This window comes from Fukomys damarensis, unplaced genomic scaffold, assembly GCF_012274545.1.
Source record: "Fukomys damarensis isolate Sample0158 unplaced genomic scaffold, DMR_v1.0_HiC HiC_scaffold_14, whole genome shotgun sequence".
In the NCBI taxonomy this organism is placed as follows: domain Eukaryota; kingdom Metazoa; phylum Chordata; class Mammalia; order Rodentia; family Bathyergidae; genus Fukomys; species Fukomys damarensis.
In genome coordinates this window covers 83,056,297-83,080,436 of record NW_022900926.1, presented here as the reverse complement: position 1 = coordinate 83,080,436, position 24,140 = coordinate 83,056,297, and the positions used below count along the sequence as shown (strand labels likewise).

At 34.3% G+C, this 24,140-nt stretch overlaps 1 protein-coding gene across 2 annotated transcripts in view; it reads right to left on the bottom strand.

The window, feature by feature from the left end:
* Mms22l (MMS22 like, DNA repair protein) overlaps window positions 1–24,140 on the bottom strand; it is a 125,229-nt gene that overhangs the window by 74,499 nt on the left and 26,590 nt on the right. For both annotated transcript variants that reach the window (XM_010637365.2, XM_010637366.2), the window contains exons 10-13: window positions 23,574–23,747; window positions 18,216–18,278; window positions 3,000–3,119; window positions 1,826–2,049 (exon numbers count right to left, since the gene is read on the bottom strand). In XM_010637365.2, coding sequence (XP_010635667.1) covers window positions 1,826–2,049; window positions 3,000–3,119; window positions 18,216–18,278; window positions 23,574–23,747 — 581 coding nt within the window. The remainder of the gene's footprint in view (window positions 1–1,825; window positions 2,050–2,999; window positions 3,120–18,215; window positions 18,279–23,573; window positions 23,748–24,140) is intronic.

Genomic DNA, 24,140 nt, shown 5'->3' with positions numbered 1-24,140 from the left:
TTTAAACCTCTTCTCCCTTCATCCCTTTGAAACACCTACTTTTGTTTTACTTATACCCTAAGACAATTGAAATCACTAAAGGAATCATTTTTCCTTATCTGCAAAGAAAAACTGTTCAAATGTCCAACACTTTCCATTAAAAAAAGAATCAGTACTACTTAAAACAACTTAATATTGTATTTTTCTTTCATCAGCTAAGGGCTTTCAAAAACAATTCATCTTAAATTCCTACTTACTGCTAAATTTTATAAAGTTTATAACTGGTTTATCCAGGGCAGATTCATTCAGAAAGAACTGTTGGAGAGCTGACACACTTCTGAAAACAGAGATCTGTTTATCTTTGTATTCTGTATCATGCCCACTACAGTGAATGACACAGCATTGACCTAATAAATAGACTTGCTGCTAAATGAATTCCAATGATTTATTTTCAATAAAATTATGGTTATTATATCTTGCATAAAATATCAAAAATTAAACATGCAAACAAAACAACAATGACAAGACCACTGGGAACCGGGAACTTAGTCAAGCGGTGAAGGAGTGTGCTCAGTTTCACAATAAAAATTGTTTGAAACACATAATTATTGAAGGTTTAATAAAGAAGCTACCATTCTAAAAAAGTATGCTCTAAATAAAAAGTATTCTATCACCATAACCTTATTCACTGTGGGAATAAAATAGAAATATGATTCTTAAGAAGTCCCTGCCTAAATGGGGATAAAAATAACCAAGATATATCATGTAAACGTACAAATTCCCAATGATGAACGTCATTATATTGTACACCTAAAATGAGTCAATAAACTTAATGAATAAAAAAAAAGTTCCTGCCTAGAATAAGAAGTATCCTGCTGAGAGGTCCCAACAAATAAGATAAAGAAGTGGTAGATGATGGTGTATTGCATAAAGAGGGCTGAAAAAAGGGATAACAAAAAGGAAGTAGAAGCAGGAGAAAATTAAAAACTATGTATTTTACCATACCAGAAGTGAAAAGTGAGCACACTCCCCAGATGAGAATATCTTGTCTTTCATTATTGAGATCTTGCACCTTTACATGACAGGTCTTGGTTCTCATTTTTTCCCCTTGTCCCTGTACTCCCTTCACTCCCTCCTCCCTTCCCCATTTACAAAAGAAAAAGAAAAAGATATGAGAAAATGAAAAAATGGAAATAGTGTTTGTAAATGGAGAGAAAGTTATCTGGTCTTAACTACATTCTGGTCAATTCTCACTCAAGGTACTAGTGCTTGGTACCTTGTTCTCGCTCAAGGTACTAATTGCTTGTCTTAACACAAAAAGCTATTATTTGCCAATGTATGATATGGAGATTTTTAATTTCCATCACTTTAAAAATATATTATGCAATGGAATTACAAAGTTTGGGAAACAAAAAAAAAACCTAATCCTTTTCTAATAGTCCTGTACTTAATATATATTAAAAAAAAAAAAAAACCTAGGAATTGTACTGTAGAACTGTAATCTCAGCACTCTTACAGGCTGAGGCAAGAGGATATTAAGTTTGAGTCTAGCTTCAGCAACTTAGCAACTTAATGAAACCCTATCTCAAAATAAAAATTTAAAAAGGGCTGACGATGTAACTTAAGTGCCCAGCACTGGGAAAAAAAAATTTTCAATCTTCAATAGTGATGAGATGACTTAGAAACTAAAATCCTCTACTAGTTCTGTATTTTACTATCCTGCATAAAGGAATACGTTTTAAATGTATAAAAAGACTTTCTAACTACAAGTAAACAGTGCAGTACAAACAGTATTTCCCAAACATACCAGTGAACATTCTCGACAAAAAAAAGATACTGTACAAACCTTCCTTTGACTTGTTTCCAAGGATGAGGACCGTTGTTCTTCATGGCTTTCTTAATAACCTTTGTCAATATGCAAAGAAAAATGGTATAACTACTGTAGGATTTAGACAGCTCCTGATCTTGTTTTTCACAACAGCAAGTCTTCACCATTTCCAGCATAGACAAAGGAGACCTGATATTAACAAGGCCTTTCAAAGGAAGCCAAGAAACAGTGAAGGAACTATTCTAAAGGTAAAAAAGATGGACAATCAGTATTAGTTTCCTAGTAAATAAAGTGGAAGGCTGTAAATATCACTGTTAACTTATTAGAAGATTGAATAATCTTAATGACAAAAATTATATTACTACACTACCATTATAATATAGCTCCTAAAATATAAGCAAGTAGCACATGAAGGTACATTCAAAATTTGGGTTCTACCCATGTTTTTCACAGTTTGTCCAAACTGGGACACAAACAAGGACCACACAGCATCTGGATGATATACCCCGTAAAGCTCTTTAATTTTATGAGTTTCCCAGTGTTTTCTAACACCACTCATTTTTTTAAAAAGTCAGATCATCTGCTGCATGGTATTTCCCACTCCATGCTCATCATTTAGAACTATTAGCATGATAGGAAAAGACTGCTTTTCCATAGCTCCGTGCATTTGTCCATACTGTCCCTTTAGCTTGTACATTCTTTTTCTTCTGTAATTGGAAAATCCCTCTCATCAAGGCCAAGTTAAAATATTATGACCCAGATGAAGTCTTCCACAAGACTTCAACACTGGGTTAGATATGCCTCCTCCTGGCATTGCATGGTGTACTGACACTCCCCCACAATATATGTGTATATACCTACTGGCTTATAATCTACTCAGATGCCAAGATGGTATCATATGCAGGCACCAGTCAGTACCTATTCAAGGTGTCTTAAGTAATCAGTAGTTATTAGAAAACATTTATTAACAAGGATTAAGAAGAACTTATGGCTACAATTTTGGCTACATTGTTTATACATACTCTCAAGAGAAAAAAAAGATACCAAATACCAGTTCACTCCAGTCTACCTTCAACAAAAATTAACTTGCCAAGAAAAACTCATAGGTACTAATAATTGTCATAAAAACAGCCTGTATATTGTATACAAATTCTTCAAATTTCTGGAGTAAATTCATATTCTATTTACTCACCAGGTTTTTACTATAATATTCCCATAGAATGTTGACAACTGTAATGTTTGGCTCCCAGAACTCACAAAGTGTTAAACAACAGTGGAGATACATTCGTAATTGTTCTTCTAGTATACCATCCTAAAAAATAAACTGAAATTATGAAGGAATGAATAGGCTCTGGTAACATGAATGTTACCATTATACAATGTACAACCTATAGTTAGAAAAGAATAGGTATTCTAAAATCATCATAGCCATTCTTATCTTCAGATTAGAAGGCCAAAATCAACCAAAAGTATATTTTAAAAAATTAATTTATTGAACTTTGACATATTTTGATAATAGAAACATAGAAACTACATAACCCAGTGACTTTTAATTCAATTACTTAATAAATGTAGGTATTTCATAGTTGAATGGTGTTAGGAAGTCAAAGAATAGAAAAGAAATCCAAATCAAAAGGGTAAAATGATCTAATAACGAAGAAAGATGTATACAAATTCAGCAGGTTTGGTCATACTTAGGTACTTGATCCAATCTTATATAGGACTATAAGAGCTGTAATTCTAAAAACCAGAGCCTTGGCAGAGAACATAAGTTTTAACCCTTTAAGAGTGGTAAAAGGATAAGAAATAGAAAGAAGTATATCCTTTAATCTTTTATGATGATAACTATATTTATTTATTTCAAAAATGATACACCCCAGAATTCCACTCACTCAATTACTATATTTAAAGCTTATTATATACTAGCACTGTTCTAAAGTTCTAAATGTACAGATATGGGGGAAATGTAAGAGCCAAGATGTATCAAGTAAAGGTACAAGATCCCAATGATAAATGTAACTGTATTGTTTGCTTCAAAAGTACCAATAGGGGAAAAAAAAAGAAATGATTTTTTTAAAAATTTCTTCTAGCAATACTCAGCTGTGTGTAGGAGTGGGGAAAGAGGGGAAGGAACCGGCCTTTTCAGGTTTAAAACAAGCTACAGTTAAGGAATGAAAGGTTATTTGTAATGGAATGATGGATTGTGTAATGTACACTGGTGTAAAGCTAGGGCATGGAAGATGAGAGCAAAATGAAAACGTCAGTGATGATGGGAAGAATGCAAATAAAAACACAAACTGTGGGACATAGGTGACATAGTAAAAGAAAATCTAATTAGCAGTAAGAATATTAAGAAACTGAGAGGTCAGGTAATGATACACAATAATGCTGGGGTTACTAAAAAAAGGAGAACATGGATTTAGAAAAAGTGTACTAAACCTCTTAGTTACTCATCCATGGGTAAAGGACAGCAATGAGCAGATTGCTTTGGATAAGGCCTTCACACTCTTAATCATTTATCCTTTAAAATATATTCCAAACCTTAGGATCCTCTAGGAAACTTTCTAACTCCCACATTAGACCACCTTCTTTCTAATTCTACAGTATGTACACTACACATAACTATACGATAACACTCATTCTGCTAAACTTAATGTTTATCTGCTTTCAAGTGTCTATGAACTGTGGGCTGAGACAATGTCCCCAGAGCACCGCACAGTGCCTGGTTCACCAGTGTCCCTATAAATATTTCTTAAATGAAAATGAGATCAGGTTCTGGTACCTTTTCTCACTGAGTACCTGCACACCTTAAGGACAGATGTTACCTTTGCTAACAGCCAAACTCATTTAGTCAAAGAAGGCAAGGTTCTGTCCATTACAAACATGTGAATTTACAGTGAAAAATATAAATCTATATGCAGGCTCATTAAATTCCATGACACACTACTGAATTCAATGATGACAAACTAATTTCATTGTATCTACAAGGCAAAAAAGTAATTATCAAAGTTCATTTTGAAGGGTTTTGAGATATGAAACTATTGTATTATGTAAAATACACAAAAGTAAAAACATATTAAGCCATAAAAGGAACTCAAGGCAGAAGAATCAGGAGTATGAACCACCATGGGCAACTTAATGACTCAGTAAGACTCTGCCTCAAAAAAAGCAAAAAAAAAAAATTTTTTTTAAAGGGCTGTGGATATAGTTCAGTTCAAAAGCAGTGGATCACTCCCACTACCGCAATCAATCAGTCACTCAATTAAGAAAATGAGAGCAACTGAAGACTGGGGAATGTAGACAACCTATTATTGGGTATCATATATTCTTTCATTTGTGTTAAACTGTGTATGTATCATACCATCCCAGTATTTATCTTCATTTTACAAAAATTAAGGCTGAGAATTTATACATAGCTTATCTAAGCCCATTTAGTCAGAAGCTAGGAGTTATGACTCCAAAATCTCTGATATACACAACTGTTCTATGTCAAAGACAGGTGAAAAAGAAACACATATTTAGTGGATACCACAAGTGTCCAGATCTAGATCTGAATTTGTGGGTCCATGCTCATTCTTTGCACTACCCCAAATCAAAAAGAAATTAAATATGGCATTCTAGACCTTTTCTTTTTCTTTTTGAAAGAACGGGAATAAATTCTCCTTACTTTACTCTTAATAGTTGTGAATTAAAATGAAAAGAAATGGCTTTAAAATACTATTCTCCATAGTTCTGGTAGGCTCAATAATCAGATGAGTGGTTTTCTATGGCCTATAGTCTATTATAGATACCATTTGTTATATATTGTACAGTTTCACATTTTTTATATTCAACCAGTGCTTTGTTTTGAACCATCTTCATAATTCTCTTTACAGCTGGGTATGGTTACTCACATCAGTAATCCCAGCACTCTGGAAGCTTGAGCCCATCCTGGGCAATTTAAGAGATCCTGACTCAAAAGAATAAAAGGACATGAATGTAGCTCAGAATGAAAAACCTGAGTTCATTCCCCAGGATTGAAAAACAAAACAAACAAAAATTCAAGAAAACGAAAATCCACACACACTATTTAAAGGGTGTGTTTGTGTACCATACTCCAATCAAATTAAATAACTAGCCCATCTTTCAGGTCCAGATAGCTAAAGCAAGAATACACAATAGTCAGGAATATGGGAGCCAGCAGACATATTAACTTAAATTTATAAGAAAAAAAATGAGTTAAAATACAGTGGGAAAGAATATCTGGGAACACTGGGCTACACTAATTTATCTTATATTTTCCCATCACATATCTTTCAGAGAGGGAAACAGCAACATTGTTATGGTTTGTATCTAGATGTCCCTCCAAAGCCCTATGTGCTCAGAGGTGGGGTTTTTGGGAGGAGTTGGGATCATAGAGGTATGATCCATGGATGAGTTTATCGGAGGCAGGTCACTGAGGGCAAGGCCTGGAAGAATTTATCTCCTCTCCATTCCTCCCTTGACTCCCTGTGCATCCTACTGCCATGCCATGAGCTGCTCTCCTCTGACACGCTGCCTTGCCTTGGAGCAACTTGACTACGGACTGAAACCTACAAAGTGTGAGCTGAAATAAACCTTTCTTCCTTTTAGTTGTGGGTGCTGGGTACTATGTCTCAGTGACAAGCAAATAACTAAGAAAAATATCATTACATAAAAAAAGATAACCACAAATATAACCAAAACAGATCTAGAAACCAAAATATATGATTATTCAAGTACATTAACAGCAGCATGTTAAACAGAAATACTAAAGAAAAAAGTTTTAGTAATATTCCTATAAAGTTTAATGCTTTGGAATATCACATAGTGGAGTCAAATATATATGAAGATTAAAATCTCAGCCCTCTCTTTCCTAGTTAGTTTGGCAAAATTGGACAAGTTTTCAACTCCTCTAGCCCTCGTACGCTTAAGCTGTTAAATGAAAACAATAAAATTACTATACTAAATTGTCATAAACATTAAGTGAAACAATATATTAATTGTTAAGTACAGTGCTTATATAGTGCTTAGAGCAACTATTTCATTTTGTTTTGTTTTTGGTATTGGGGATCAAACTCAAGACCTTACGATTGCAAGGCAAGTGGTGGAACCACTGAGCTAAATCCCCAGACTGGAGAGCTACTATTTTGTTATCTGAAGGACAGAATGTCTTTTAGCACAAATGCTAACTTTCTGATGATCAAATAAATCCAACAAAGCTCAGGGTATTATTCCTAAAGCTGATACATCTCAATATTTTTTTTTTTCTTCCAGCTTTGAGTTTATTGGTACATTTTAGGGATACAGTAAGTACAGTTACATTCATTGTAGGGATCTTGTAACCTCTACATGACAGGTCTTGGTTCTCATTTTTTCGCCTTGTCCCTGCCCTCCCTTCACCCCCTCCTCCCCTCCCCATCTACAAACACTTTATTTCCACCTTTTCATTATCTCACATTTTTTTCTTTTCCCTTATTACCGTTCCCCTACCCATCCTACCTTCCCTACACCTTTAGGCCCTTTCTTCCCATTTCACCATGTCAGTAATCTTATTAGGATCTTATGTATTATTACAGTTTATTCACACCAGAGAAACTATTCGGTATTTACAGATGTGTGACTTATTTATTTCACTTAGGAGTATATCTTCAATATGTATCAATTTTCCTATGAATGAATCTATTTTCTCGTTCTTTATGGCTGAGTAACATTGCATTTTATAGAAACTGATGGGCAAATGGGCTGTTTCCAAGTTTTAGCTATTAGAAACTGTGCCGCTTTAAACATAGGTGCGCATATGTCATTGTGATATGATTCTTTTAAATATTTTGGAAAGATACCCAGCAGAGGGATGGCTAGGTCAAATGGAACCTCCAGTCCAAGCTCTTTGAGGTATCTCCATATTGATTTCCACTGTGGCTGAAACAGTCTGCACTCCCACCAACAATGGAGAAGGGCTCCTTTCTCCCCACATCCCCACCAACATTTATTATTGTGTGATTTCTTGATAGCAGCCATTTCAATATGGTTGAGTTTTAACCTCAAACCCTACTTAAAGACAAAATAAGGACATGTATATAAAAACATGCCTCCAGATTAAAAAATGTTTAGTAAGTCAGAAGACCCACGTGTGGGTCCCTTTTTACATGGCTGGATCCCAAAGGCCATGCTACTCAACTCTTGTATTTTTCACGGCAGGTATGGGTATTTGGGGCAGAGGGAGAAGAAGAGAGAGAAGAAGAGAGACAGAGAAATAGAGGGAGAAAATATGAATGGATGAGCTACTAAATACATGTTCCATCCAATAAACAAAATAATTTTTTCTTGTTAAATACTTTCTTCCTTTTTTAAAGAATGTCTTTAGATCTTTCCTTTGAAAGATCAATGAATTATATTGGAAATATTCCATAGACCAAATCTTGATGAAAATATGCATTCTTTTAGCTTAGAATAGAAATGGCAATCTGACAGCTGCTCATAATGTTTGTCGATATACATATGTATACATATAGACATATTTACACATTTATATGTATATATATATATATATATATATATATGTAAAATTTAACAACTGGTTTACTTCTGATTAGCCTATTTTATCAGCAACTATCATAAGAATACAATTTATTTGCAAGCTAAATGGTAGTAACTGTAACTAAAATTTGCCTGTGTAGATTTTTTAAGGAATGGATAGAACTGAAGTTCAATATCCCAGTCAAGATCCTTCTGTTTAAGAAAACTATTATTTTTAATTAGCAACCAGATGGTTAATGTCCCATATTATTCACAGTCACATTTTGAGTTTCTAGCCTTGGACTCTCTAAAGTAAAACGTATTTTAAAAAATTGAAAAAAAAAGACGATGGAGTGTTAAGCAGCAAGAAATCAACCTCTCCAAGACTCTGAATCCATATGCTGGAAAATAACAACCTGGAGAAGAAAAGAAGGGATTCTTGGGACCCAGTGAAGGGAAAATTGGAGCTCACAAACAAGGTGATGAGACAGACCTCAATGGAGGAAAAGGAAGGGGCAATCTGCACTTTTTCCCTGGCTCCCAGCTCCTGGCATAAAAAAAGGTAAATTGAATTTACACAGACACAGTGAAAGCAAGGGACTCCAAAGGCCTTGAGGGAGAAACATGCCAGTGGATGCTATGTATTACAACAGATGCTCTGTGACTCTGTTGTGTCCTCTGGAGGCAGTGCTTGGTCAGTTGCCATTTTAGAGAGGGAGCAACTGAACCCAACACTCAGATCGTCTTAGGGATCCCAGTGTTAAACTTCCATAATGACTGGGTGAGGGTAACCACGGGAGACATCCAGGGTCAGGGAGCCATAATCAGGCCAGCAAAGAAATACCCTGAGTCTTATAAGCTAATGAGTCAGGCCCAACCCCATGACCAGAGGCCAGAATTAGCCTGAACTTCTGTGGATTTGTAAGTACCAGAAGCAGCTCCCCACCCTAATCCTACTGAAAGCTTGCTGGGATTGTTCAACACAGATCTGTAGACCCCACAAGATAACCATAGGCTTGAAATCACAGAGAAATTTCTTTTTTTTTGGTTTTTCTTCAATTTTGCAGTTTTTTTAAATGTGTGAACACTGAGTTTTTTTCTTTGTTCTTGTTTCTGCTTTTCCCTTCTTTCTCTCCTTATCTTCTTCGCTAGTTTCCTGAGGCTTAAGTAATCTTCCTTTTTCTTCTAGCCTTGCTTCTAATTCCATTCTCCTTTCATTTCTCTATTTTTTCCTCTTATCCCTTTTAAATTTTCTCCCTCAAGGGTAAAAACCACTACTAAAGGGATGCCTACTAAATATGATCTTCTGATTTGTCTTAGATTTTTTAATATAACTATTAATCTTATACTTATGTTAAAGGTGGCAAATTAACAGTTATCACAGCTTGTCATTTTCCAGTCTGTGCTTAATGATATTGTTATTACTAATTGTACTACTTCAGCCAAGGTGACAGTTTTTGTGATCAATAGATCTTCCTTGTATGCCAATATCGAGATTGTCTGGGGGCCACAAACGATACTATACTCCAGTTCCAAAGAACTGGGTGCTAGGTCAAACAGGTAGCAATCTTTCACCCTTAATAAACTGAAGTGTCATGAACCTGCAAAAGACTCCAAAGCCAGCTATGCCAAGACATCTCTAAAAGTAGTCATTTCCTAAGAGGTCTTGATATGAGTAATAAAGCTACCTACCATAAGCAATGTACCAGCCTCAACCCTGAAAACAAATACACACACAGACACATGTGTGTCATGTGTGTGCCCAAGAAATAGAAAATGAGAAAACACAAAAGCAAGACGTAACCCATAACCACCAACTCACCCGCAGCAAATCAAAGGGACACTGAGGTAGAATAAATCAAAAGCCACCACCTGAATTTTATCAAATTGATTGCAGTGGAAGTAACAAAACAGTCTCTTGACAAACCAAAACAGACATACTTAAAAAGATGATCATAATGAAGGAAATAGTGAATCTAAAGTAGATATAAATGCAAAAAAAAAAAAAAAAAAAATAAAAAAAAAAAAAAAAAAAAAAAAAAAAAAAAAAAAAAAAAAGAGCTTAGGAAATACATGAAAAGCATGAATTCCCAGCATGAAAAAGAGCTACAGTCTATAAAACAGACTAAAACAGAAATCCAGGTGATTAAAAATTCTGCTGAAGGTATAGGCAACACAGGTAACCAACATGAAGGGCAGAATCTAGAGGCAGGGTGATCAAGAGTTGAACCCCTTAAAAATAGCAGGGACCAGGAAAAATCAATCCAAGAACTGCAGGATGATGCAAAGAAAACTAATACAAGACTAAACTGGAATGAATGAAGATCAGAAGATAGTACAAAGGACATAAAATACCAGTTTACAGAATAGCAGGAAAGCTTTCTAAGCATCAAAAAAGAATCTGAAATACAGAGAAGTGAGGCATACAGAATTAGTCATGCTCAAAAAAACAAAATTACACGAAGGCATATAATAGTCAAGATTCCAGAAATTCAACACCAGAACAAACATACTAAAAGCTATTAGAGAAAACAAACAAATAACATAAAACCCATCAGAATCATGGCAGACTTCTCAACACAAACCCTTATGTCAAGGAAAGCTGGCAGTGAATGTTTCAAGCCCTAAAAGAAAACAAGCTCTATCTAACCCAGGCTGATGTACCCCACAAAATTATCTTTTAAACTGAAAAAGACATAACATACTTCCATGATTAAGAACAGCTGAAGAAATTCATGACTATCAAACCATCTAACCAGTACTCCAAAAACTTCTGAAGGACATTCTAGAAAAGTACAATAAAGACAACAATTCCACAGACTTCCTGTGAATCCCAATAATTCACAGAAAAAAATCCTAATAAAATGAATCCACTAAGCAAAGCAAGCAATTAAACAGAAACGAAAAGGAACCAAAAATGGGAAATTAGTATGACAAGGATAAGTCAATACATAACAGTTATAACAACCATCATGTGAATGGTTTCAATACACCAATCAAAATAAACAGGTGGACAGAATAAATCAAGAAACAAGATCAAACAATACACTGCATGTAAGAAACACATTTAACTAAAAAAGAAATTCAAAGACTGAAAGTTAAAGGACGGAAAACAATTATTTCACACAACAGTAGGGGTAGCTCTTCTATTTGCAGATAAAGTAGATTTTGAGCCAAGACTGATCAGAAGAAGGTCATTACATACGAATTAAGGGAACAAGCCAAGAAAAAGAGATATCATAAATATATATGCACCAAAACTGGTGTACCCAACTACATAAAACAGTAATGGATATGAAAATTCAGATAAATGCTAATACAATTGTAATGGCGGAACTCAATACCCCACTGTCCCAAATAGATCAACCAGACAAAAACTCAAACCTTTGAACAAATGAACTCGTAGGTATCTACAGTGTTCCACATAACAACAGAATATACACTCTTCTCAGCAGCCAGAGGACTTTCTCCAAAACAGACCACATACTAGCTTGTTGAACATGCTTAAGTAAATGCAAAGGAAGTCAAAATATCCCACACATATTATATCATAGTGCAATGAAACTGGAAAACAATGGCAAAAGAAACCCCCAACATTACACAAACACATGGAAATTAAACAACAACCTCTAGAACAACCAATGGGTTACAGATTAAATTAAATAAATTACACAGTTTCTACAATTAAAAGATAATGCCAATAGAACGTAACGGAACTTATGAGATGCAATGAAAGCAGTCCTACCAGGGAAATTTATAGTGGTGAATGCCCACATCAGAAAAACAAAGCAAGCTCAAATGAATAATCTAATATTGAAGCTCAAACTTCTTTTTAGCGAGTTAAACCCAAAGCACCTACAAGGGAAGAAATCACAAAGATAAGAGCAGAAATTAATGCAATTAAGACTAAGAAAAATATACAAAGAATTAATGAAATGAAAAGTTAGTTCTTTGAAACATTTAATAAAATAGACAAACCCATAGTCAACCTTGTTTAGAAAAAACTCAAGACCCAAATCCATGCAATCGGGAATGAAAAGGGCAAAAATCACAACACCAGGGGCAGAATATTATGGCTAGACGTGCTGGCAAAGCCTCATAAATGGGGCTTTTCAGGGGTGGCTGGATCTAGAGAGTGTGGTGCTGGGATCAAGGGCATGCACTTATAAATTAGTCCCAGATTGGTTTGGCATAGTTCTGGGTAGGATTAAGGGTCCCTCACCCTGGGTGTGTATACTTGGGTAGCCTGGATAATATAAGGGACAGAAAAAGGGCTAGTGTGGTCACCTGTCATTTAGTGCTGCTGTTTCTTTGCTACTTTGCTACTTTCTGCCCACCACAAACTGTTTCCCCTCTGGAATGCCCCTCTGCCATACCACCCTGCCCAGCCAACTATGAACTGAAACCTCTACAACTATAAGCAAAACCCTTCCTTTTTAAATTGTGGGTGTCAGGTATTTTGTCTCAGCAACAAAGAAGGTGACTAGGACACCAAACTTACAAAGAAAAAAGACACAAATCTATGCAATTAGAAATAAAAAAGGGCAAAATCACAACAGATCTTGTGGAATGCAGAAGATCATCAGTACCTACTTTGAGAACCTGTACTCTAATAAGATGGAAAATTCAAAAGAAAGGATTCCTAGATACATGGGAATTATCAAAACTGAATCAAGAAGATAGAAATATTCAAAATAACCCAGTATCAATCAGTGAAACTGATGAAGTAAGAAGATCTAATGCCACTACTCCTTTAATGAAACTGAAAGAGAAGCAACAGTCTCAAACTCATTCTTGTAACAAGCATTACCCTGATACCAAAACCAGAGAAGGATGCAATCCAAATGGAGAACTACAGGCCATTCTCCTTAATAAAGAGATACATAAATCCTCAATAAGATACTGGTATACTGAATACAGCAAATCATCAAAAAATTATACACCACGAGCAAGCAGGATTCATCCTAGGGACAGTTCAACATATGAAAATCAATAAATGTAATACACCACATTAACAAAACCAAGGACAAAAACCACTATTATCTCAATAAATGCAGAAAAAGCATTTGACAAAGTCCAAAAGCCATTCATGACAAATTGGAAAAGGCCATTATCTCAATCTGCTAAAAAACCATCTATGAAAAACCAATAGGCAATATCATACTAAATGGTCAAAAATGAAAGCTTTCACTCTAAGTCAGGGACAACACAAGGATGCTCACTAGCATGACTCTTGTACAATATACTTCAGGAAACATTAGCCACAGCAATTACACAAGAGAAAGAAATAAAGGGAATATGCTAGAAAAGGAATGTTATTTTATTATTTACTGATGACATGATAACTCTACATAGAAGACCCCAAAAACTCCACCAACAGACTCTTAGTAGCAGAGCAGGATACAAAGCACTCAAAAATCCCATGCTTTTACACGAATAACAAACTGAGAGATAAATTAGGGAAAAAACACTTTTCATAAGAGCACCAAGAAAAATGAAATACTTAGAAATCAATATAACAAAGGCAGTGAAAGACGTATACATTGAAAACTACATAGTATTCTGAAAAAGGAAATTGAAGGGGCTATCAGAAAATGGAAAGATATCCCATTTGTGGACAGGCAAAACTAGTAGTAGTGAAAATAGCCATACTTCCAAAGCTGTTATATAGATTTAATGCAATCCCGATCAAAATAGCAATAGCATACCTCACAGAACTAGAAAAAACAATCCTAAAATTCACAGGGAACCAAAAGAGATCTAGAATAACATAAGCAATTCTGGACAACAAAGGCAAGGTAGGGGGCATGACAATCCTTGATTTGAATTTATACTACAAAGATACTGTGATAAAAATACTGTGGCACTAGCAAAAAACAAACCCCACCAAAAAATACAGAGCCAAGTATTAATGGAACAGAATAGAAAATGCAGAAACAACTCAAAGCACACTCACTGCAAGACAGCCTCTTTAATAAATGGTGCTGGGAAAACTGGCTTTCTGTATGCTGAAAATTGAACCTAGACCCATATCTCTTACCATACACTAAACTAAAATCAAAATGGATCAAAGATCTAAATACTGAAACAGAAACACTTAAATCTCCTGCACGACAGAACAAGTAAAACTCTTGAAGACAAAGGTATATGTAAAGACTTTAAGAACAAAACTCCAACCATAGGAAACATGAAAAATCAACAAAGGGGATCAGGTCAAATTGCAAAGCTTTTGCGGAGCAATAAAACAAAACAAAACAAAACACTAAGAGAGTGAAGAGACAATCCATTGAATGGGAAATACTTTTTTTACCAGCTAGTCCTCAGACAAGGGACTAACATCTAAATTATAAAAGTACTCAAAAAAAAAAAAAAATCAGACAACTCCCAAATTAAAAAACCCATTCCAAAAATGGGCATCTGAAATGGAAACATATCTCAAATGAAGAAGTATAAATAACAAATAATTATATGAAAAAATGCTTCATGCCAGGAGGTCATTTGAGAAATGCAAATTAAAACAACCATGACATACCAACACATTCCAGAAACAATGGTTCTCATCAAGAAGTTACAACTATAAAACTCACCAGTAACAAATGCTGGTGAGGCTATGGGGGAAAAAAGAACCGTCTCCATTGCTGCTGGGAGTGTAAACTGGTATAACCACCATAATCAGTATGGAGATTCCTCAAAAACTAAAACCGGAGGTTCCATTTGACACAGCTATTCCCTTTCTTAATATTTTCCCCAAAGAGTTAAAAGTAGCCTACTACAGCAATATATGTATACCCATGTTTATAGCAGCATAATTTGTAACAGCTAAATCATGGAAATGGCCCATATGCCCATCAAGAGGTGAATGGGTAAGGAAAATGTGATATTTATACACAACAGAGTATTACCTTACCATAAAGAAGGATAAATTTGAGTCATTTGTAGCAAAATGGATGTACCTTGAGACCATAATCCTAAGTGAAATAAATAAGCACACAAGTTTCTTTTGTGTAAGAAATCCAAAGGACAAGTCATAAGTATAGTGGAATACAGATATTGGGAAGTATAGACAGCATGCTCAAATGAGAAGGGAAACAAGGGAGGAGGGGAGCAGAGAGGAAAAAGGACAAAAAAAGAATAGAAGGAAAACAATGGAAACAAAGCTTTTGTAAATTGGGAGGGGAAGAAGGATTGAAGGGTGGGAAGTAGAATAGAAAAAAACAGAAGAAATAGGATATAGAGTTACAAATTCCCTATGATAAATGTGATTAATATGTATGACAAATATGTACTAATAAATTTTTTTAAAAACAAGATTTTAAAAAATCAATTTTCCCCCTTTATACAATTAGAAAATTATTTTTGTTTTCAGAGAATAATGGTTTTAAAAAATGTACTTTTAAAAAATCTTCACTTTTCATGTAAAAACAATGACAAGTGTTTACCTTTAGCCTTACCAAATGTTAAATAGGATTACCTCTGAAAACCTTACTAAAGCACTTACCTATTCAATTAAATAAAAGTAAATAATATATGTTTCCTTATCTAAATCTTAGTGTTTGTTTCTGGAAGATCATTTCTGGATAGCAGAAGATTAAAACTTTTGCTTAGGTGGGGCATGGTGGCTTACACCTGTAACTCCCAGCACTCGGGAGGCTGAGGCAGGAGAATTGCTATGAGTTCGAGACCATCCTGGACTATATAGTGAGTTCCAGGTCATTTGCAACTACATAGTGAGACCCTGACTCAAAAAAACAAAAAACCCCCCAAAACCACTTTTGCTTAATTAAAACTACAGTGGAGTATCTACCAATTCTATTTGAAGATCACTATATATTTGGAAGTTTTTAAAAAACAAACAAACAAATAAAACCAAACTAGCACACATAGTAAATGGCTTTTTCACTGCTGGAGATCAAGAACATGGGAATTGTCAAGTCTTAATTCACCTCAACGGGGGGTAAAACAGATGTAATCTGACAGCTCTATTCCAAACATGTTATTTATTCTTTATGATCACCTACTGCAACCCCAAAGCTGTTTTCATAAATCCCAGCAAGTAGCCCTGTCCTATTATGAACCACATTTGATACAATCAAGATAGAGTAAAACGGAAAGAATATTAGAGAGAAGCACAGGACTACTTCCTCCTAAATATTATATAATGAAACCTCCTGGTACAAGAATACTACTTGACCTTTTATGCAAGACACAGATTGATAAAGTTTCTGGGATTAGCTACAGTATCCCTACTTTATCCTTTTTCCCACAGATTTTCCTGTTTTTTTACACACATATACCAGGCCAAACAGGGATGTCTGATCACTTGACTTCTAAGAATTATATATTTATCTTCAAAGCAGCTGCAACTGTTATCATTAAGACACTAATTTGTTGTAAAACAATACTATACAGTGTCAAAGTTTTAGCATATTATAAATGAAACATTCCAATTAAGAAATCTTTTTTAGGGCTGGGGATTTAGCTCAGTGGTGCCGCCACCTGCCTCATAAGTGCAAGGTCCCAAATTCAATCCTTGGTACCGAAGAAATCTTTTTTATGAGGATACATGATTGTTGTTTTCTCCACTCAAAATCAAAATTAGAGCTGGAGATCTGGTTCATTGGAAAAGTATGAAGAGCATGTGCTTAATGAGTACAAGGCCCTCAATTCAATCCCCAGCACAGACACACACAGGCATACACGCATACACATACACATACTCCGTAGGGAAAAAATGTACTTCGAGAAACTGAAGAATGTTTAAAGAGCACTTTCAATCTCTTAGTCAAAAGGAAATTTCTCTATGGAATAGATGATGGCAAATTCTCCTACTTTTTCTGACGAGCATGGGAATGTGTATTTATCCCTATAACCTTTAGAGTCAATTAAAAATACTATGTAACTTAAAAACTTAGCTAAACAAAGGCGTAAATTAATATACTATTGGAGTTAAAAGAAGTTTAAAATTATTAATGTGACAGAAACAGAAGTCCAGAAGGAAATTAAAATGACACACATAGTTACAACTTGATATGGAAACAAAGCTTTTGGTGGCTCAGCTATAGTAACTGTCAACAGAAAATGACACTCCAGATTTTACTGAAAGTATTTTTAATTGGTAATGAGCTATGCCAAGGCATTAAGACTGAATTAATAATTCATGCAAATGGCAACGACCACTGTAATATACTTTTCATTAGTTTACAACCATTTTTTAATGATTCCCTACATTATATTCTTTACAATTTTCCATAAAGTTTTACATAAATGATATATTATAAAAACTTCACAGAGCTCTAATATAAAATGTTTAAAAATGTGATGAACAGCAAATTTTAAATTTAAAAAAAGGAGGTCAAGTCTGACCTCTGGGCCATGAAGCACTACATTAACAGCTCTGCAGAAAGAAAAATGATAAGGTATGAAATGAGTGCTTGGAAAATAGGACCTTATCAGTTAGAATATGATTCAAGCCTGTAAGATAAATTGCTCAGCAAGGCAAGTCACCTTCCTGCTGTGATAAGGATATAGCTGAATTTCCAATGCCACTGACTATCTACTTCATCGTGTCTCCTAGTTTGATATCATACAGTCAAGGAATGGCTGATAGTTCTGAAGCATCTACCACTTATTTTGAATACATTTTGTCAAAGTCACCTACTAGGATAACTACCTTTGTCCGTTAACTGACAACTTCAGTGTTAAAAACAAAAATCTTTAAAGGGCAATCACTAACTAATAAGAATTTCGAAGAGTTGACCCTTCAAAAGAATGATTCTATCTCAGGTTTAAAGTGTTACTTAAATCACTTTAACAGCTTGCTTGGTTTTTATACATAGTATTTATAACATAAAAATGTGCAAATTCTACAAATTGTCTCACTTTAATCGCATACCTGAACACTAATGGAACGTTTCAGAAGTTCTTCCAGAAAGTTCCAATTTGATTCCATCTGTCTCTAGAAAGGGAAAAAAAACACATATTGCTCTTGATTACATATATATTTACAATTATGGTACAGCAAACTCAGTGAGGTAATTTTATCATTAGAATGCACTGTAACTTCATGAATTTATAATATTTTGGGGCAAAGAATTAGTTGACAGACTTGAAAGAAAAATTTCTACAACTATTCCAGTCTAATATAAAACTTATCAGCTGTTTTATTAAAAGTGATGCTTCTATAGGATTATAAGGGCTTTAATGAATTTTTAATTTTGCTGTCAGACATAGCCTAAAAAAATTGTATTTTGGGCCAGGGATTTAGCTCAGTGGCACTGTGCCTATCTTGCAAGTGCAAGGTCATGAGTTGGATTCCCAGTACAAAAAAAAAAATTTATGTATGTATTTTCTTGGAGTTCTTTATGCCAGGCAGTCTTCTGTATCCTCCATTTTACTCACTAGAGATTCTTTTGTTCACAACAAAGTCTATTTCATTAAACAATATAGTTAAAACTTTTGTCCAGAAAATAAAATTAAACTTTACATAGTGCTACCGATGGTTTACTGATAACTTCAATTATATGAAATATTCTCTATGATAAAGAAGAAAGCTAAAAAGTACTTCCATGTAGGCTATGTACTGAAAACAATTCCACTTTTCCAACAGGACAGCCTGGAAGATGTTTTCATAACATTTAGTTGTTAAATGCTTAGACATGTGGGAACTGGTCAAAACGAGACACAAGAATCTCAAAGGGGAAGGAAAATTTCTAATGGAGGAAAAAAAATGTGAAAAACATATAACACTTTAAAAAGCAAAGTCAGAGCCTTAAAGAATAAAGGAATAGACTCTCACTATACTCTGTAAGAATATGACATTCTTAAGAATAAATTCAAAGGATCACTGCACTAAACTGCTGAACACATACTACCTTAAGATGCAAAGCAAGCCAGCCTCTAAGATACTCCCCAAAGACCTCAGCCCCACATTCTCACTTTATGTAACATCCTCCCACACTGTACTAGGATTGATCTTGTCACTAACAGATATCAAATATTAGTATGAATAACAGGATGCTACTACAAAGAGTAGGTTACAAAGTGCTGAAGCTTGACAATACTCCCTTGATGACTTGATCTGGGGAAAAACATACTGTTTAGAAGTGCTAAAGAGGGTTACATGATAGGTAACTGAACCATTCTGCCAAAATATGACATTGGAAACTAATCTTCCAGACTCAGTTAAGTCTTAAGACTATATAACCATATGAAAGATCCCAAGCCATAACCACCTACTTAAATTGCCCTAAATGTCTGATTTAGAAAACAGTGTAAGATAATAAACGTTTGTTTAAATCTGCTACAGTTTGTCATAAAGCAACAGATTACTAATGTAATGACAGCTACTTTTAGCAAAAGTATTACTGACTTTTTGAAATATATTTCTTTATACAAGTGCAAAGAACATTTTTCTAGAGAGAATGTGGAGTAAAAAATACGGCCCTTTTCCAAGAGTAGGTTTGGCCTTTGCCCTTAGCTTCTGGGAGGTATCTGAGCCTTCAGAATGTTAAGCCCAATGTAGGGGTGTCTTGGTTTTGGGCCGTGATCATTCTATAATATAAACAAATTGTTCATTAAAGGAAAGAATGGTTAACTATATCATGCCTAAACAAATGTAAGAGTAGGTGTCTAAGAGAGATAAAGATTTGTTTCCCATAAGAAAATTTAAATTTGAGCAACTTCAGCCTATTTTCCTACATTCCAAGTCACATCATTATAAACCCATTTCTAAATGACAAGTTAATATCAGGTAGGAAATTATCAATTTGGGACTATGTTTTACATTTTTTATCCTGCATTAAAACTAAAAGACTCACTGAAAGTACTATATAGTACTTTTACCATATCCACCAGAATTACGAAATAGATTCTCTTATTCTGTACTCCAGCAGAGTAGAGAACCCATTGCAACTATCATTTTAAGGCTGTATTTCACATCTTTTATCTGGGTGGCATTTCAGATGTTTCAAACACAAGCATCCACTAGCCTCACCAATTGCCCTATATTCTTGGCAGAGAAAGCACTGATAAAACTAACCTCTGCTGTGGGGCATAATGGTGCATGCTTGTGACCTTTGCCACTCAACAGGCTGAAGTAGGAGGAACCCAAAAGTTCAAGGTTAGCCTGGAAAACTTAGCTTGACTGCCTCAAAGCAAAAGTAAAACAAAAAAGGGATGGGGCTATAATTCAGTGGTAGAATGTCTGCTTGATTAGCATGCAGAAGGCCCTGGGTTGGGGGGAGTCGGGCGGGAAAGGAGGAAGAGGGGGAGGGGGGAAATGGAATCCCTGCAATGTTCAAAAGAAATTTTCCCTTTTATTTTTATTTTATTTTATTTTATTTTATTTTATTTTTTTGGCACCTGGGATTGAACTTGGGTCCTTGCGCTTGAAGACAGGCCACTGAACCACTGAGCTAAATCCCCAGCCCTTTTCTTTCTTTCTCTTTCTTTTTTTTTTTTTTTGAAATTTTTGGTTTTAAATTAAATGACTGGGATTGTGCAAGGATAACAAACTCTCATCTAGGCTGAGAGAAAAACATTAAATAATATGTAAAAAGGTAGGTTCAAATGAGATATCAAATTTTCCTTACAGACTTATAAAACTCCAAATTAGATAAACTTTTAAAATTAAAAAAAAATACCTAAAATCTATTTAAATAAAAGGTTTCATATTAATCTTCAGAGCAAATAATTCACATTTAAAAACTGAAACATTCCCATTCTATCATAAGATTAGAAATATTTCTCTGGTGAAGAACATATGACCATTATTCATATCTCTCATATGAGTAGTACAATGTATGCTTATCGCATAACCATTTTCTCTGCTATATTTGACTATGCTAATCATCATAAGGATTCAAAACAGAATCTAAGCAACATTTAGGCCCAAAATCTGACCAAAGTACATCTCAGATCCAAATTAACATTCCTTATAATTTCTCTGAAAGAATGAATCAATACACTTTTGTTAATAGACCATCTGATTTATCAACTAAACACAAACACTTTTAGGTAGAAAAGTAAAAATTAATCACTTAAGATGAGTGGGTAGCAAGCACAGAAGGACACTGACTGTGGCAAAATGGAGCACACAATTACCCTACCAAAGACTATTTGTAAGAAGTAATCCTTAAATCATATCAAGCTTAACTAAATGATAAAATGTATTTCGTATCTAATGAAAACGCTTATTAACAGAAAGGCCAGAGTTCTTCTCTAACAGGCCCCAAAACATCTGAAATTCTTTGAAGACTCAGATATAAAAGGAAAGCTTATTTTACATGTAGAAGTACAATTATGTACTATTTACCCTTATTTTTCTCATAGGAAAGATTCTTTTCTCCAATGTGACTCTTCTTAAAACCTTCCACATAATTTAAAGAAGAGATTTTTTAAAAAAATATGAGTTAAAGAAAATCATATAGGAACTGGTGACAAATACTAAAAAACACAAATTAAGCTATTTTAAACACAATTATGTGCTGTCTTAATTCAGTACCAATAAAAGCAAGAATCTTCTCTGGAGTGCTCATTATACAAATGAAGAGTCATTTCAGCAACACAGTCAGGTGGTGGTGGTGCCATTCAGTTGACCAACAGTAATAATAATAATGACAGATATTAATTTGGCTAGATTACTGACCATACGGAAGTATCTAGGAGAAACCACTACTGAAATATACTACTCACTCCAGTGCTAACTGCAATTTTAATATGCGCTAATAAGTAACTTAAAAGCATGTACCTCGAAGCAAGGGGCAGTATAATTTGTGTCATGTGTGTGCCTATTATTATAACAACATAATAGTAACTCAGAAGTGTTTACTATTATGTTTATATATACTTACTAAAATGATGAATACGTACTTGGAAGAATTAAGGTTGGAAGGAAAAATAAATGAAAAGCTATGTTAAGATCTCAGAATTAGAGGCAAATTTCTGAGTTCCTTTAATATTTTCAAATTCTAACTGTGAAATGTTACCATATTAACTCCATAAAAATATTTCATGAAAGGGCTATTATAGTAATAATGTCAATTGATAAAATTTGAGTATATATTGTTAGAATGGCACCCGTGAAAAGAAACAAAGGGCGTACAATTCTCTGTGAAATATTCATTCTATTCATCTAATAAACTGACAGAATGCTTACCACTGATACTGAGCTATGTGTGAGCTTCTCAGAGTACTTTCTTACTCATTGTTTTACTTATCTTTGGGTCTCCCAAAATGCTTTTTATTGTTGGGGAATCATTTAGAGGACTTCTTGAAGCCCTTCCATTTCCATAGCCCAGTCTGTCCAATATTACAGAGAAGAAAATATGTTAAGTCCATCAAAGAATGTTTCATTAAAAACACTCAAAGCCATAGTTCCCATATCTTATAAAGGATAAACATCAAACATCTTTAATTTAAAACTAAAGATTTCTAAATTCTAAACTAGATTACTGAGTCAAGATCTCCAGCATTGAATCTACAAGTTTGAATTTTTAAAAACCCAGGTAGGTCTGATGATTCAGCAGGTCTGTGAATCACTCCCATAAAAACAGACAAACTTTGAAAATATAGACAAATTGGCTTTAAGATTCCAGAGGTTTATTTTCTGGAACTGATAGCCTGAGAGAATTCTACTGATTTCTGAATGTGGATATGGAAGAAATTACATACAAATATGGCCTCAAATAAATGCATTTTCCAGATGGTTTTATTCATAGGGCTTCTTAACACTGCAAAACCATGGTTCTAACCAGAAACTAATACACTAGTTGAAAACTCTGTCCTCCTATTTAAAGCAAACTTCATGTATGTTTAATAGGTTAAAATACATTTAAGAAAAGCACTTCTAAAAATAATATTATTCTAAAGATATTTTTAAAATTATCCACAAGGATAAGTTACATGCATTCCCTGAAGGCCTTATAGATTTTAGAACTAGAGGGAAACTTGAGAACAATTCAGACCCATGATTTTTCGATGAGGGAAGAGGGCCAGAAAGGTTTAATTTACTGAAAGTCACACAACTAATTAAAAGCAAAGGCAGGAATAGACATCAAGTTTTCTATAAAATGCATTTCTGTATTCAAACAATAGAAACACAAACTTCATAATTTTTTAAGATGCTGTTAAGAAACATTATATATAAAGAACTTTATACTTAAACTTTTTGTTGCTTCTATTAACTTTAAATTTGTCTTTAAAAAAATGAATCTATGCTATAAGAAGGTTTAAAAAAAAAATAAGACCTTACCATTTTATCTGGTACCCCATGGCGATCAAACTGGTAAAATGATGCTACATGAGTAATAATCCACCAACTAAAACCTAATGGATCTCTGGACTTGATTACAGGCATAGACGATCTTCTTTCACTTGATGTTTCAAAGAGTGTTTTAAGTATTTTATTCAACCAGTTCCAAAATGACTATAAAAGTAGAAGTAACATATTTTAGCTAAATTAAGACAGTTTCAGACTGAAGGTTTTTCCTCCACTTTCTGAATGAAGTGTACATACAAAAGAGAACATAAAACATCAACAAAACTTTAAGAATAATTAAAAAAAAATCCAGGTTAGGAATTAAGAGCATAACTGGTACTTCAGATATATCCTATATCTCCCCAAAGTAACGTCACTTTCTTCCTTTCAGTGGTAACAAATATCTTCACTTTCATGACAAAGCATTTCTTTGCTTTTAAAGGTTTGCCAGTTATATAAACCTGTAAGTCTACATTACAAGTTGTTCAGATCCATCTACTTTGTTTTTGTGTTTTTCTTCATGTATGCACGAACTCTTCAGTTGTTTCTGTTCCTTAATAA